The sequence below is a fragment of the Sciurus vulgaris genome (genome assembly GCF_902686455.1).
Source record: "Sciurus vulgaris genome assembly, chromosome: 9".
Taxonomy (NCBI): Eukaryota; Metazoa; Chordata; class Mammalia; order Rodentia; family Sciuridae; genus Sciurus; species Sciurus vulgaris.
In genome coordinates, this window is record NC_136469.1 from 139,725,984 (window position 1) to 139,743,198 (window position 17,215).

The 17,215-nt window shown below is 48.1% G+C and overlaps 1 protein-coding gene across 7 annotated transcripts; it reads left to right on the forward strand.

The window, feature by feature from the left end:
* The first annotated feature begins 321 nt into the window (after positions 1-321).
* On the forward strand, positions 322-16,926 carry ZNF518B (zinc finger protein 518B). 7 transcript variants are annotated; one of them, XM_079154280.1, is made up of 4 exons: positions 351-392; positions 2,328-2,477; positions 2,787-3,161; positions 10,783-16,926. In XM_079154280.1, exon 4 carries the CDS (start codon positions 10,959-10,961, stop codon positions 14,175-14,177), a length of 3,219 nt encoding a protein of 1,072 aa, XP_079010406.1. In that variant the 5' UTR covers positions 351-392; positions 2,328-2,477; positions 2,787-3,161; positions 10,783-10,958; the 3' UTR covers positions 14,178-16,926. The 7 variants fall into 7 exon arrangements, with proteins under 7 accessions (XP_079010404.1, XP_079010403.1, XP_079010407.1 ...); XM_079154278.1 differs by lacking the exon at positions 2,328-2,477 and having other exon boundaries at positions 322-423; positions 2,787-3,342; XM_079154277.1 differs by lacking the exon at positions 2,328-2,477 and having other exon boundaries at positions 322-423.
* Positions 16,927-17,215: the final 289 nt, after the last annotated feature.

A 17,215-nucleotide genomic window follows, 5' to 3' on the forward strand; every position in this document is an offset into this window, starting at 1 on the left:
GGCAGGCGCCCAGCTCCATCTCCCCGGGACCCAGGACCCGCAGGCGCTCACCAACGTCTGTGAGCTGGGCTACCAGAGGATGTGAAATGAGTCCTCCTTTCGCAGAGGAGGCTGCTGATGTGCGCCCTCAGTGTAGACATTGAGCGCTCCGGATGCACCGGGTCCAGCCTAAGTCCAAAGCAGGGCCCAGAAGCCACCGAGGCGGGGTGGAGAGCTCAGGCCCTGGGCATCTCAGAGCCAGGGGGCGGCGCAGACTTAGGGACCTCTGGTGCTGGCCTCGCCACCGCAGCCACCGCACTGCGCACGCGCGCTGCCCCGGCTCCGCCCCCCGGGTAGGAACCTACAGCGGGCGCGGCAGCGGCGCCGGTCGCCGGCGGTGTAGACGCCCCTGGGTAAGGACCGGGACCCTGGACTGGCCGCCGGGTGAGTGGCTGAGCGGGAGGGCAAGGGCCCCGGCCAGGTACGCGGGGCAGGCGCGGACCCCGACTCCGAGCAGCGCGGGGCGGGGGCCTGACGGGCACCCGGCGGGCGCCTGCGGGTGGAGGCCCGCGCCCTGGTGAGGGAGTCCGGAGCCCGGCCTGCATCGTGGCCCCACGCCCTCGCACCCCGCCCCGCAGGCGCCCCGCGGGGGCCAGGCTCAGGGGCCGCCGCCAGGGCTCCCGCCAGCGAGTGACAGGCCGCGGCCCGGGCGGGGACGGCGGCGGGGACCCGGGTCCGGGCGCGCCGGGGGTCGCGCCCCCTCCCTGGCCCTCCGCCCGCCTTTGTGCGGCTGCCGGCGGGCTGGCGGGTGGGGACCGGCGCGGGGAGCCGGGCTGGCGGCGGTGTGGCCGCCGGGCCGCCGGTCCCCGCCCCCAGCGTTTTAAATGATGCAGCCTGCGAGGATCCCTACCGGTCGCCGAGCAGGAAGTGTGCAAGAGGCCATTTTTAAAGCCTCCTGCGGGCCTCGGAGGCCGGCGTTGACGTTCTGTGGGCTTCAGGAGCTGGAAGACACCCCGGCGACCCCTCGAGGGGGCCCGGACGGCTCCTGGTGCAGGACCAGGGAGTCTCTCTGTCCCCGCGCCTCCCTGCCTCGCGCCACGCTGTGCGACGTGGACTGGCCTCGGATAAGGGTGCCGTCGGTGCGAGCGTGCCAACAATAAACTTGAGAACCAGACCGCATTGTCTTTCCTTGGAGTGTCGGAGAGGGTGTCCCGCCGGGAAGGCTTGTCCTTGCAGGACCCATGCATGAGGTGGGGGAGCGGAGTGGAGGGGAGGAGGCCGGACGAAGCTTTGAATTGACCCCAAAGCTGGTGTCACTCTTTGTGGGACCTCCCCATCCCAACCCGCCCCCCTCTTTTTTTTTTTTTTTTTTTTTTTTTTCTTTTTTTCTTGTTGTCTTAGGGCTTGGGGGCAGTTTACTACTACGGCCAAGAGAAGGATACAAAATAATGAACATTTGGTAACCAAGAAAGGAAAGTCTTAGAAGAAGACATTGAACCCCTGCATGTATGCTGGTGTTTAAAATATCCCCCTAAAATGCCCCTGATTTTTAAAACTAGGATAATGAATACTTTGTCAAGGAAACATTAGAAAATAAAAAGTGAAATACCTCAGCACCTTGTTCTGTTTAAAAATAGAAGCCTAGCCAGCTAAACTAATGTTGTGTTGGAGTCCCTAGAACATTATCATGCAAGTTTAGAATTGAAATCACCTTGGAAGAAAATCTGGCCTCCAGAAACCTGCTGTACTTGACTATAGAAGAGCAGTGAGGGAGCATGGGAATATGTCTCCCTGTTCCTCTGAGTCACATGTGCATAGTTCAACCCAGCCCATGATTGCACACCATGAGAGATACGGACCAAGGGTATTAACAAGCCAGAAAATATGGTTTAGAAACCAATGTTATATGGTTTCTTTAAGTAGAAGACAAATAGAGCAGTCAGATTTTTTAATTGTGTGATATCTTAGCCAAGGATGAATTTTTTGCTTAGTTTCTGTTTTGGATCTAATATAGTAACCTTGAAAAATAACGCTTTGCCTGTATCCAGTTTTGTTATGCTGTAACATTCATTACAAGTGTGATTGGAAATGAACAAAAGAGAGCATTCTTTTTATTGGGACTCCTCCCTGATATATTACCCTAAGCTAATGTAGATTTTTAAAACCCAGGAACAACCATTAAAAGAAATAAAATCACACTTCTGTCTCTCCTTTCTATTTGCCTTTAAGTAAGAGGATCTGGGCTAGTGTTTGTGCAAGAGGAAGAACAAAGAACGATTTTATGATGGTCACTAGGAAGGCGCATCGCTTTCATTCATTCCCTCGTTCTTTCATCCTGGTGTATTGAGTGCCAACCCACTGATGTTGGTTATGATAAACGCCCTCCCCAGTGAGGATTTTCCCGGTCTACATCCTTCTCACACTGCCCGTCATCCACTGCAGTTTTGGTTCATATATGCAAACCCAGCCCACTGCCATTCCCAGGGTTCATCCTTGAGGTAAAAGCAGCTCGAGATCATCCAGGCCCTTCCATCATGGGGAGGGAGTGGGGTGGCTTAAGAATCACCTGGGAAGAATTTTAAACCACATGCCTGGACCCCACCCCAGGAAAAGAGCCATCTGATTCATGAGGTCACATGAATCTTGGGACTCCTCTGTTTAAGCTCCCTGAGTGACTGCCACACACAGCAGTGTCTGAGAGGCACCTTCTGGGGCTCTTTCCTCTTATTTTCTAGGAAAAATGTGCCCAGGAAACCAAACATTTGCAGCTCCAGGACTTAAATCCAAGTGTTTGGCTTCTGTTGCAGGCTGCTGTGGAGCCCAGGGTTCTGAGCCTGAGCATAGAAGCCTACTCCGGGGCAGGAAGCTTCAACACCCGTAGCATCTCCGTGCTTGAGAAGAGAAGGAGGCCTGAAAGGGAAGGAAGAGCCCATGAGGCTTGCAACATTTTGACTTGTGTCTGCAGTTGGAAGCAGGAAGTAAGAACAGTGCTCGAGAGGCAGGAGATCCTGTGACTTTGGTCTACAGCTTCGCACAGCAGGGTAATAGAAAGCAGTTTAGATTTGACATCCGTTGGCAGCAGCTGATCTCCAACTCTGACCTGAGCAAAGCCACATACCTTCTGCGGACTTTTGCTCTTGGAAGAAGCAGGTACTTGAAGGCTTGCTGTGAAGAGTACCCAGGTAACATATGAACCTGCTTCTGCAGGCACCTCTTCTACCTGACTTGAGCCATGGTGCTTCAGGATTGACAAGCAGCCAGCCACTGAGTGCACCTGTTCAGATCCCTGAAGTAGGGATCCTCACTGAAACCATGCATCTTCTTTTCCCATCTTCTGTCTCTCCTTAAGGACAGCAGCCCATGGTGGATAGGGATCAGACAATCTGATCTGTGCCCATTGTTCTTACATCATGCCAGGCACTGCCTGGAACATTCGAGTTTCTGAGAACCTACAAAGTAGATCCTGGCATTGCCCACCTTAACATCAATGACATGCCAAGGTCATATGGCTAGGCAGGGGTAGAACCTTGAGACTTCCTGCCTAGTCACTTCATTATAACCCCAAGACAGTGACCCAGCCTCTCCTCTAGTATAAAGTACTATCCAGGATGTGGTCATTCTGCGCACTTCTCTGTGGACCTTCCTGGAGAGTGCCAGGTGGTTCTCAACCTTGGCTGCATGTTGGAATCACCTGGGAAGCTTTGACAGCCCTTACTGTCTGGACTGCCCCCTCTTCCCAGTCCCTTCCAATTAAATTGGAGTCTTTGGGGATTAGGGCCCAGGCATCATTGTTAAAGTCCCCAGGTAACTCCAGTGTGCAGTAGGTAGCCCACTGTTCCAGGGACCTCCTTTAAATGTCCTGGGCATGTCCTAACGAGTCACCTTAACACAGCCAAGGCAAGAACCACTGATGTAGGAGGATATTTCTTCTCTGTTTGGTTATACTTTTAATTAAACTCCTAACTCAAAATTTCTTCTACAAAATTTGGTTTTTTTTTTTTTTTTTTTTTTCAAAGGCAAAAAGAAGAAAAAAGGTAATAATGAAAGTCTGTGTACATTTTCAGCATCATTAAGGCACCGAAATCACTTGGAATGTTCTGTAATGTATAATCTTATGATATTGCTTATAGTACTCCTTTTCCTTATCTTCTGTTTATACTTCATTTGCTCCTTAACATCGTTTTTTCATATACAAAACAATAAGCTTTTGTCACTCTCTTATGAAAAGTTTTTTCTCTTAAACTGTTGAGGGGAGAGAACACCTTAAAATCACTTTGTTTCCTAATATTCAGTTGATGTGCATATAGCTGTGTCAAGTCATCCCCAAAGAACTCTGTACACAGGATGGGCAAGGCGATCCTAGCCTGTGTTGTGTGGACCTTTGTTCCATCAGACTCATTTGTTAAACTTGCTAATCTCTGCTTCTCTGGACCTTACAGCACTCTCATACAGTTGACAGAGCCTTAACAAACTAGGTTGACTTAATTTGTATCAAAACCTCTCTGCCCAGCATACAGCTATCTGCATGTACCTGGCAGCAGCCATGCCAGTTAGGCATTGTTCTTTCCAATTTACAAGTGAGAATACTTAACGAGTCTGAAATCACAGCTAGTATAGAAGAACTAGGTTTTGGACTTTGTTCTGGACATCTCTTTCCAGGGTTACCCTGAGCTGCATTCATCTCCTGCAGCCTTCTTCCCTGTTTGTTGGCAACGTCTGGCAGTATTTTTTGGCCATCAGGGTGGCACCCAGTTTGCAGTTCAGTCATTTCTAAGTGTGAGGCATTTTGACATAAAGATTGCAATGCTTAATTGATTTTTTCCCTGTTTAGCTATTTACCCATTCAGTTCAATCCTGAGTTGTTGTAACGATCAGAAAAAGCTCTTGCTGAGGCGACAGTTTCTTCCTAAATATCCTGCTAAGAAAGTGTATCCGGCGTATATGCCAGACATCGGATTTCTTTCTTTTATTCCCTGATCAGGTATCACTCTTCTCCGTGCTTCTGGGCACTTAGGGTAAAATTGTGTTAAAATTTATGTCACTGGGAAAAGCTAGTAAGATGAATCTTTTTGTGGCCAGAGACAAAAGGAACACAGATCTAGCTTTCGAGCGGCTATGCCATTGGCCTGTGACCTTCGCATACCTTACCCACTATGCTTCTCCTCATCGCCCTTTTTAAGTTTGAGGGTGGTAAAGCCTGTTTCCTTGCAATGAACAGAGAGGAATTACTTGTCTAGGAACCCAGCAAATACAAGATCAGAGTTCGAACCCCAGACCTTCCAGCCCCATTGCTACGCTCTTCGTGGGCACATCAGCTGCACCCCGGCCCCCGTAAGGGATGTGGTGGAAGCCACAGTGAGACCAGAACTTTAAGTCAGAATGCCCAGAAAGAGTTGCCTCCGTTGCTTCTTCATCTACAGAGGACACCAGCAGCCAGCCTACTAGCTCAAGTCTGTTGGGCTTCCTTCATGCATGAAAATGTAGGTGCTGTATTAGGCCTGCCGCTCTGCTTCTGTTTCACACTAACATCCAGCTCAGAGGCACCTTCCTGCTACAGGGCTGCGCAGTGGCTGCATGTCAGGGGGCAGCCTGGGGAAGGCAGGTCAGTAACTAGCTCACACCCAGAGCGCAGTGAGGGTGACTTCTGTGGAGATTGTACACAGCTGGCAGCCTTTGGTCACTGAAGCATACAGGTGGACTTGCCCCAGAGGTAAAACTCTTTTAGTCTGTACAACCAAACAATTGTGACTAAAATTATAAATTGAAATTCATATATTCTTGAAAGAGCAATTGTCAAGCAGCTAAGAAGCCTGTAATTGAGCCCTTCTATGTAATTGGCATAATGTCTTCATTAAAACAATGGAAAGTGTTAGATTTCACAACTTACAGTGTGCCCCTAACTTATCCAGGCACCTTCCCTCACGTCCTCACCCTCAGTCCTCCGACAGCCCTGGGGGTGAGGGTCCCATCGATGTCTATTCTGGTGAGGAATCAGTTTGCCCAGGTCACACCTAGGAAGTCCCAGGCTATGATTTTAAACCCTGTAGTCTCTTTCCAGAACCTATAGCTTTAAACATGATTTTACCACTTATTCCTCTGCTAAAATTCTGTTGAGCATGAGTCATTTCCAGTATTTAGAAGTCAAGATGCTTCATTTTTAGTAAGAACTTATACAATCTTGCATGTTTTATGATCCTAGAGTCACTTAACCAATTTCTTCCAAACTCAGTGATTTTTCCCTTTTGTCCCATAATAAGCATTTTAGAAATCAGGACAAGTAAACTCAAAAACGAAGAGAACCCCCAACCCCCCCAACACACACACACACACACACACACACACACACACACACACACACACACAGAATGAATGCAGTTAGGCCTCTTCCCAGGCCTTGCCTTCAAGGAAGGCCAGACAGTGAAGAAAGCAGGCTTCTCACACAGAGGACTGCTTCTGTTCCTGCATGGAAGTCACCTGGGCTTTTGCTGTAGATATCTGTATTAAAAAAAGCTCACTTCTGCTGCTAAATAGCTAAGCCAAACAGGCATCTGAATGTTGGGGACATTTTACTGTGCCATAATGACAATAATACTATTTCTGTGTTTTTGAGAGCACTCCTAAATTATCTGAAAGGAAAAAAAAAAAAAATGTATATATATGTTTTTAGTCCCAGGAGGTCAAATGCAGGGGCTTCTGTAAGGTGTGGTGAGTAAGGAAGATTAGTGAACTCCAATGCCAATTTAGTGTAGTGATTTCTTGAGTGCCGTCAGCTTCAAGTGCACCCATGCACAAGGCTTTGTCTACCATGCTTACATAATCCTTGGTTATCAGCCCACTGAGCAATTACTTGCCCAGAGGACTCAGCCTCTCAGGTGATTGCATTTAGATGGAGGACTTTGTATGCAAAGAACAGGGACTTGGGAGCTCTCAGGAGTATTCACATGCAAATCCCAACATCTCAGTGGCTTTATGATTCCAGGCTGTTCTGTTCAGTCTACTTTTGTCTTGAAGTGTTACCTCTGAGCCCTCCATCCTCCACACCCTGCTGCAACTAGCCAAGCAAGAACTTTGTATTGAACGAACCTCCCATCTTTTCCACCAAGAACAAGGGAAATGGCAACGTAGCAATGCTCATTTATTTTGAGAATAGCTCAGAAGTCAAGAAAGATACTGTCAAGCTGGTAACACGGTGCACTCGTGGCCAGGTGTCCTGCTTCCCCCATGAAACTGCTGGTCAGACTTGTGCTTTATATTAGCTCTTGCCCCTGTGGATTCTCAGTTCAGAATGTAGACGGTGCTTGATTTATGATGGGTCTGCTCACGATTTTGTTACAAAAGCAGCATTCATCAGTAGAAACTGTCCTTCTAATTTTGAATTTTGGTCTCTCCCCAGGCTAGTAAGTAATGTGCAGTTCAACACTCCCGATGCTGGGCAGAAGCAGTGAGCTCCCAGCCGTCCATGCAGCCAGGAGTGTAAATAACCTATACCACACTCCACAGCCACTGGAGGCAATAAATTACCTGAGGTGCTCAATGCTTGATTGTCAGATAGTCTTTGTGCTGAATGGTTTGCCAACTGTAGCCTAGGTAAGGCTTCTGAACACACTGAAGGCAGGGTAGGCCAAGCTCTGATATGCAGTAGGTTAGGTGGACTAAATGCATTTTCTACTTACAGTGTTTTCGACTTACAGTGGGTTTATTGAGATGTAGCCCTGCCATAAGTTAAGGCACGCACAGCTGGTTAGATATTTTACAGAGGCACCTCTAAAAAGCTGTGTGTTCCTCAGGCATGAGAATTAACCTGATGTCTGTGGACTTCCAGAATCTCTCCACTGCTTGCCAATGGTCATGATCTTGCAGTCCAGTTTGTTCTGTTTCAGGAAGAATGACACCCTCCAAGTTTTTTAAAGGGCTTGGAAAGAAAATGGCAAAACAGCCTTCCTTGGTTTTTAAAAATCTTAGAGGCTGAGAAAGAAGCTGAAAAGGTGCAAATGTAATCTTGGGTTGAACAATTCTTCAAAGGAAGGAATGTTGCCACGTGACTTTCGAGAATTACTTAGAATTATATGTTGAAACATTGGGTAAGCACGTTGTGTTGGGCTAAGTAAGTTAGTCTTTGAATTAGGAGGCTGGTAGGGAACAGCAGAGATCTACATATTGATTGGTATGCAAGCTTTTGGTACAGAACTGAGAAGGACCACAAAATAAGCGAGGTGCAGATTATTAGCTGGTCTATTAAGAGTGATTAACTTGTTCCTTGCAGCTTCAGAGTCAAGGTGGAAGATAGTTACAGGGAAGACAGTTCCTGTTTCATTGAAGGGTAAATTGTTGACAGTGAGAACTAGGTGAAAAGTAAATTCACTGTCCAAGGAAGGAGGAGCTTGGTGTCCGCAGCCTCAGCTGCAGGGTCAGTGGGTGGAGGTTTTTAAGGTAAAGTTGCTGGAAGCTTTAGCTGGTGATTTCAGATGTCGACTCTGCATCAGCGTTTCCTGAGACGGCTGTCCACACCCCAGGTCTCTTCCCCTGCCCTCTCCCCAGAGCCTGGGATTCCCTAGCCAAGGGATGCAGACCCGGAGAGTGTCACCTGACCTGAGCCTCGGGTTCTGAGTGCAGCCATGGTCCCTGGTGTAGCTGGATAGGAACACTGGCAGGAGCGTATAGATATAGGGTTCTCTCAGTGTCAAATCGGATTTCAAGGAACAGCAACCTTGGCTGGTCTTAGAAATCACGTGGCCCAGCCTCGTGTTGTGTAGAAGAACGAGCAGCTACAGATGGGTAGTTTGCTTGAGGCCACTTGATCAGTAGCAGCTCAGTGTGTCCCTCCTACTCCCTTCACTGAACCTAGTTGACAGATCTGGAAAAGAAAGTGCACTCATCTTCTCTAGTGATGCCTCCAGAAGGTCTCCCTGAGGTCTGCAGGGCTTTTTCCCTGCCCGTGTCATCTTGGCCAGCTCAGGGCATTCCTGCGTTCTCTCCAATGCCACGGTGCCTTCTGTAGGTATGTGTTGGAACTTGGAGAAGAGGGACAGCACCTTGCAGCCCCAGGCCGCTGTCCACTACCTGCCTGTGCACCGTGTGCACACAAGGCTGGACTGGGCTGGAGTCTCTAGATGCCATCGAGGCTTGACCACACACTAGAAAATGCTTTTGAAAGAAAGTAACTGCCTTTCACAGAAGCAGAATAGGGAGAGAACACTGCAGGGAAAGTGCAGCTTGTTATCATACATGATAAGTTCTCCTGGTGTTTTTGCAGGGCAAGTTCATGCCAGATCTGAATGTGCAGCAATTGCTTCTGCTCACCCTACAGAGCGCCCTTTCCCACTTCCTTTGCGTAGCCCTTGGCCTGATGGCCCTGTGCTTCTGACCCTCATGTTGTGGCCCAGCGTGGAAGAGGTCCCCTGGAGAAGGACTTCAGTGTCTTGATCCTCACGGCAGCTCCGTGGGTGAGGTTGGATCAGTGTTCTTGATTCTAATTACCAGTTGAAAAATTGAATTCCAGATTTAAGTGGATTCTAAGATCATAAAAGAAAGGCTTTTAGCAAGAATGGTTATTATCTAGCTACTGGTTCTATATACTTTGAAAAAGAAGAAGTGCCATTAAAGATGACTTGAAAACTAGTCCCCGAGGAACACGTAGCATCTGAGTATCCTGTTGTTCTGGGAAACATCGGTCCCAGGCTGAGTTGTCCAGGGTCTCCCTGCTGCCATCCTCTTGTCTTCCATACACTCATGGCCTTATGGCAGCTAGAGACTGTTGGAGGGAAAATCATGTGTCATGCTGCTGCTCCAGGCCTCAAGTGTCCTCCATCTCAGGCAGAGGAAGAGCCCTTTTCCTGTGAAATCCGTTATGCAGCTTCCTTGACCAGTCTCCCTGTTCCCTGTGACCACGTCGGCAGCTGCCCCGCTGCTTGCTCATTCCCCAAGTGCACCAGGCCCACCTCCCAGAGACCTTTGTCTTTTCTGCAGAGACTTTTCTGGGACACATATGGGGCTCACACCCTGGTCCCCTAGCTCTGTGCTCACGTGTCACTCACCCCGTGTGAGGTCTTCCCTGGCCGTCCTCACTCCGCACCCCAGCTCCACACTCATCCAAACGCGCTCCCCATCCTCCTGGCATGGTTGACCGTATTTCCTTTCCTGTTCTCCCCACACCGCCTGACAGCTGAGTACAGGATTCGTTTGCCCTGTTGGCATGCACTGTGAGCGTGGGGACCGAGTTGCCTTGGTCCACTGCCCCGCAGCACTCGGAGTAATGCCTGGCACTCGGTAGAGGCTCAGTAAGATGTTGAAGAGGTGATTATTTTTGCCCTCACAATATTGTCGGTATCACTGGCTGAAAGTGAGTTGGGTGTGTGAGCAAGAGCTGGCGTCCAAGCTGAGGAGGACTGAGAAGAGCCCCGGCTCCACCTGTATTCAAAAACTGACTGACAAGGTCCCAGAGGAGGTTTCTGTGAGGCTAATAAGAAATTAAACCTGAAAACTCCTTAGATGTGCTCTCTGTCACTTAAAAATAGCTTTCACTGATCAGAGGCTATTCTGAACGGCCTCTCTGAAGTCCTTCCTGTTGGTGCACCAGCATTCATGGTCTGAAGTGATGATTTTTAGGGGACCAAGTTTGAAAATGTGTTCAATATCAGCTAGGCTGCCAGCTCCGTCGTGTTGAGTGTTACTTTAACACACAGGTGTAAGATGGCATGTTGAGATTTTCCAAGGCCATTAAAATGCAGAGTAAGTTTGATAATGGCTTAGCCAAACCCTGAATTCTTACCTTAATCATGTTTTGTGGTTTTTGCTTTCCTGTAGTGTTACCGGGAATATCAGAGACTTGCAGCAGTCGTATTTTGGATCATGCACCTACAGTGGCAGTCTACCCAAAAAGGCCGTAAAGGGCAAGCCCTCCACCAGTCAGTGTGCTGAAGCGTGCCTCCAAAGGAGTTTATCATGTGAACTCTCTCAATGTCAGTCAGCTCTTTCTAGAAATGCAGATAAAGAAGATGAAGGATATTGGAGAGCCTTCGTATGCTACCCCAATGAATGGCACACATGACTCCTTGACTTTGTCACCCAAACTCCCGAGTTCTAACAGGGCAACTCGGCCTGACAGACAGGAAGCACAGGCCCTTTTGTACCAAGGCTCAGAGGCAGAGGCTGCTGTGATGACTATTGCTACATGTGCAAAGTGCAAAAGTGTTCACAAAGTCCCTCTTCAGGATTTGAAGAAGGGTCCTGGGCAAAGCCATGCCCAAGACAAATACGTCTGCCTCCCCTGCAGCCTTCACACAGCTCCTCCCCATTTTCACTTCGTAAACAGTAATCCCAGCGCAACTCACGTCGGGAACAAAACTGAAGCCATCTCAAGTCCTGTCAATAACAAATTCAAGGTGAGGAACTTTAAACCGGGTAAATACTACTGTGATAAATGCCGGTTTTCCACTAAGGACCCCCTGCAGTACAAGAAGCACACACTTCAGCACGAGGAGATCAGGTTCATCTGCTCTCACTGCAGCTACATCTCCTACACAAAGGGGGAGTTCCAGAGGCACCTGGTGAAGCACACGGGCATATTCCCTTATCAGTGTGAGTACTGCGACTACGGTGCTATTAGAAATGACTACATCGTCAAGCACAGGAAGAGAGTCCACGAGAGGGCTGGTGCTAAGAGACCACTCAAAACCGCCACCAAGCTGGAGCCAAAAAGAGCCGGTGTTTCCCGACAAAACATAGAGCTCTTAAAGCCTGCCAACCCAAGGACTACATTTCAACATAAGCTGTCGGATCAGCTTTCGAGGTTCTCTCTCCATGCGAATAAAGACAAGATTCACAATATTCTGTTGTTACCTGAGTCCAAGGAGTATCAAAAAGACGTTGTGTGTATTCCAAATCAAATGCCCTTATCCGAGCCAAATGAAATCAGCCTGTTTGAGAACAAAAGCGTTGAGGTGGAAGTGTTATCTCCTGCCAAGGAACCCGTGCAGCCCGGGGTGCCTCTGACTGTCGTAGCCCCTGCGGAGCTAGTTGTCCCTGCAAACTGTTTAGCCCAGTTGATGGACGTGAAGGTTGTCAATGGCACACAGCAGCTCCTTCTCAAACTGTTTCCACTGGAGGAAAAGAGTTGCCTGGAAGCTGGCAGGGGCGATGGAGGGGATCCCAAGCACATGAGCAAAGAGAAGGGAGCAAAGGAGCCGGAAAATACACTTTCTGCCGAAAAAATAAAGTCACTAGCAATGGAAGGGAACACTGGAAAACTCGTAGGTGTCGATAATCTTCGGTCTTCAGTTCAGAAACAACTGAAAGATGTGAAGTGGGTAAGGTCTTGCGATCTTTTCACGTCTGGCTCTGGTGCGCACAATCACAGGGAACCCTTTCTCCATTCTGATGTCGTCGAGAATATGCAGACAAAGAACAACTTGTATCCACATAGGACCGCTTTTCCTTTTGCCTCCTTAAAAGGTCACTCTCCAGTCTCTGTCATGAAAAGCAGTGTCCTGTGTGGTCCTGGAGCTGCATCAGACCTCTTTCCTTATAAAGCTGCTAGTTCTTTTGCTGAAGATGGAATAAGCGTGCACAGTGATTCTCAGCAGCTATTTCACCTGGCAGTGTCACCTACAGCCACTTCCTGCTCTGGGGAAAAGGGCTTATTGCCTGCAGTCAATCACGGTGACTTGGAACCTGGAAGTCAGAGCAAAATGGCTTCCTCTACTGGAAAGCTGGAAGATGACCAGGCAGCCTCAAATCCAGGCCAGACCTCCTCTCCACAGGAGGGTGAGTATTTACACACAGACATGACCAGAGAAGACGGCGTGAGATCTCGGCCTGGAGGCGAACATGGGGAATTAAAGGATCCCGAACGGACCGGTGAGACTTCCGAGGGTCCTGTCATCTCATCAGTATTTTCTCTGAGCTCTGGGTCTGAAAATGTCCCAGAGGGCATTAAGTGGAATAGTTCAACATCCAAAATAAAGTCAATTGAACTCTTACGCAGGAAGATTGCCCAGCTGATTGAGTCCTGTGGCAAGCCTTCATCTCTGTCTGCAAACAGCGCCCGGATTCGATCCACACCCAAGGGGACCTCTAAAGCAATACCCGAGGGCGTTCAAGTCACGGACGTGCCTCTGCCTGGTCCGGGCCCTTCCACACATCCTCTCCAGCAGCCCCAGGATGAGGATGGTGTTAGCGGCAGTGGAGAGCTTCCTCATCAGCAGATCTACCCACAGTTTGCTAACGGCAGTGACGGGAACGCGGAGAGCAGAGGGACCAGGAAGGCTCGCGTTGCCACTCCAGTGCTGATCCCCAAAGGGGCTGTGCTGAGGGTGCTCAACTCCTCGGAGGACGCCCACATCATAGAGGCTACCTGTGATGCACCTGTCGGCATCCCTTGCAGCGAAGCACAGTTACCAAAACCAGCTCCTTTCTGCCCCGTGAAACAGACAGACTCTGACCTGCAGCCTTTGATGAGTGACAGTGGGCCAACAGACATGTCCCCAAGTCTCGAGACAGCCCTTCGGCCTAAACCAAGAAAAGGGGATGCTCTGTGTAGCACCATCCCTAAGAAAACTGGCCCTGTGCCCGGACATCACGGCTGTGGCGACTTGCATAGGCAAGGGAGACTGCTGTCCAGGAGTCTTCCGATGAGTAGGAATAAAACCAGGCAAGTGAACTCTTCCAAGAAGAAGAGCAAGCTGCAGGCCAATCCCAGCCGCTGCCTCAAGGATCCTTCCGTTTTTCAGGTTGCCAGACAGCTCCGACTGATGGCTGCCAAACCGGATCAGCTGATTAAATGCCCCCGGCGGAACCAGCCGGTCATCGTGCTGAATCACCCCGATGTGGACTCACCAGAAGTGACCAATGTGATGAAGGTGATCAATAAGTACAAGGGCAATGTCCTCAAGGTGGTTTTATCAGAGAGGACGAGGTGTCAGCTGGGCATTCGACGGCAGCACATGCGGCTGACCTACCAAAACATGGAGGACGCCAACCAGCTCAGGAGACAAATGATGTTGAGAATGAAACTGAAGAAGGTTCATAAGAACAGCTGCCAGGTGGTGGGCTCCCTGCCCGATGACTCTTCTCAGTGCATATTTAAGTGCTGGTTTTGCGGGCGGCTGTACGAAGACCAGGAAGAGTGGATGAGTCACGGCCAGCGGCATTTGATAGAGGCGACCCGAGACTGGGATGTTCTTTCTTCCAAGGGCAAATGAGGAAAAGCTCGTCTTTGAAGCGAGTGGCTTTCTTTTAGTTTTTCTGTTTGGGGGATGATTCCCCCAGATTCAATAGGAGAAGTGCAGACGGTAGGAATGAGGTTTGCTGATTCTTCCGCTCCCCTGTGGAAATGCTGATTCTTACCCGGGACTGTAGGACTGGACTCCCGGAGGTATTTGAAGCCTCTGAAATTGTGCACACAAATGGATGTACGTGCATTTTTCTGAAGAAAGGAAGTGAAACTCTCAATGTTTTTCAGTGGGATCCAAGACCTTTCTTTGTTTAGTACTCATTTTTTTGAGTAGACACCAATCTTTCATATTCCACTTAGGAGGGGCAAGTTTAGAATAATTTACACCTGCTCCTTATATAAATGCTACTGAAGAATTAAATCTACATTTTGGTGTGCTTTTCCACTTTGTTTCTGCTTTAACTCCTCTCCTGAATATTTGGTACCTAATGGGAATTATGTTTTCTACTGTATTAGTTGTCTTAAATTTATTTTTTTAAAAATTGACACTTGGGGGCTGGGAGTGTAGCTCAGTGGTGGAGCGCTTGCCTAGCATGCACAAGGCCCTGGGTTCCATCCCCAGCACTGGGGGGCAGGGAGAAAGAAAGGGAAAATGGCATTCTTTTTAACCCCTCCCCACTCTGCGGCACTCTTCGGTGTGTGCGTATCGTGGAGTTTTGCTCGTGCGGCTGTTTTAAAGAACAGTTCCAAGGGTTTACCTGCAGTTGCTATTTCAACAACAGGCATCAGGAAACAAAAGCAAATATTTCCAAGTGTTAGCTTTTGCTTTCTTTTGAAAATCCCGATTTGTGACAGTCAAATAGGGAATATGCTGTTTTGGGAAAAAATAATATTATGGAAGGACAAGATCTAAAATCTCCTTAAAATTCCCACAAGCATAAATTAAGCGGCCAGTTCAAAGGTGACAGGACAGGCTTCTCACGGCAGAAGTGGACCCTGGGAAGGCAGCTCAGGGTGACTGTGGAGGTGCCTCGGGAAGGGGCTGTCTTCACTTGGGAATGTGTCCTCAGACATGGTGGATGCTGCCTGCTGTCCTGGATCACTGGGGTCAGGGACATTGCTGCGAGGTCAGATCCTACCCACTTTGACCATTTTTTCTGAATAGGCAATTTTTCCTCATGAAATTTAGTAGAAACTGTCAGAAATCACCAAAATGGAAGGGAAGCCCCCACTGTCTGTCAAGGTGATAGCAAGCACTGCCCTGGTCTTCATGGCAGCAGTTGGCCATTGAACATGCTCTCCCGGGAGAGCTTCGCTCCCTCTACCCACGGACGCCTGCACTGGGCCTGAGCTACAGGCACCTTTGCACACGTTGGGGGCAGTCCGCCCCTGCTCAGGCCTGACTTCCAGGCAGATGACGACTGTAAACATCCCCCAAGGCAGGATTTTAGTCCTCACTTGCCCAGGCAGATAGCCGACCTTCATGCAGGACACAGATGGCAGAGTCGCTGCCCTCCCCCTTCAGGGACGGGCCTGCCTCGGGGGTACAGTGCAGAGTGGAACTGGGGCAGAACATCTGAAAAGGACACCAGGGATCTCCGCCTCACCAGGTGGTCAGGGGAGACTTCTGATTCTTTTTTTTTTTTTTTTTTTCCACATGGGAAGGTCTTTGATATGTGGGATTGTACTCCTCTGAAGTTTGTTCTCTTTATAATCAACATTTCTTAGGTATGATTCAATACATGGTCATTAAGTTGATTAATTGGCTAATTTTTATTGAAATTTAAAACTTGCTTTTTTTATATATGTGTGTGCACATATAAATATTTTTTACCACATGGAAGTTGCAATAGCTAATTTTCTGATTTCCTATTTTATAATGATATGTGGGCTGGGAAAAGGTAAAACATTTTTATATTCTAGAAATAATTTATTTTGGAAGTACATTTTTATAATGGTTTGATCTCATTTTTAGAGAATGAAAGCACATTATGTGATAGGATCTGATCTATATGAACAAACAGGAGTAGACACCCCTGTGAACCCTTTGATTATGACATTTAGTTCCTATTTTTTATTTGGTGCTTCGTGGTAAGTGGCTTCTGTGAACTACCATCACGTAAGAGCATTCTGAAATCGTATCCATGTTACAACTGGCGTAAAAGAAACCTGAACTGTGGAGAGAAGGGAAGAAAATACTGTGATTTTTAATTTTTTGCTCCGATACCTCACCGCCCAGTAGCTTCTTCCTGAACGGCCTGGCTGAGAGCTGGCTATGGATCTGCTCAGTGTTAAGTGTCCGTGTGAAATATTCACCTTTGGCAGCACTGTCTGTTGTTCAAGTATTACCCAAGCCACAAGTCCAGTACTTGTGTGGAGTTGAATTTTGTGAGTAGAATATGTAGCAGAACTTTGGGGGACATTTGGAAGTACAGTACTTAAGGAGTTAAAAGTGTTCCTGGAAGTCATAGAAAAGAGAAAACAAAAGTGGCTGTCTTCCCTAAATAGCTTTAGGAAAATAGCTTGTGAGCATGTAGGTAAATGTCATGAGATGAACACGTGTCTAACGAAATCGGAGGGAGTGGGCAGAACAGTGTTGAGTACCCTATACCTTGATTTTGAAGGATCTCCAGTCACTACATTTTGTTAATAATACTAATAAAATTATTTTAAACTTATTTTTAAGTAGGTTTTCTTACTTTTGGGAACCAGAAATAGGCAACCTTGTTATATTTGTTATAGGCAAATAGAGTAAAAATGTTTAAAAAAAAAAAAAACCCACTAAGTATGCTTCTAACAGATTATATTTTATTCAAATGTTTATCCCCAGTCCAAAAACACTCTGTGAGCCCCTGTTATAGGTCAGGCACTGTGTTGAGCTGAACTGAACACAAGGTACTAAGCCTCAAAAGCTCATCCCTCCTTTAGGACTTCTATAAGCCATCCCAGAAAATGAAGATGTGATGCTGCTCGGCCTTCGGAATAACTTTTGAGTCCGTGAATGTCTATTTGAGCAGAAAACAAAACTTTGTATAACAAGTTAAGCATTATTATAACTCCTGTGTT

Bases quoted from the DNA above. Each gene is read 5' to 3' on its own strand.
- ZNF518B (XM_079154278.1), top strand. From the start codon at position 10,959: ATGCAGATAAAGAAGATGAAGGATATTGGAGAGCCTTCGTATGCTACC.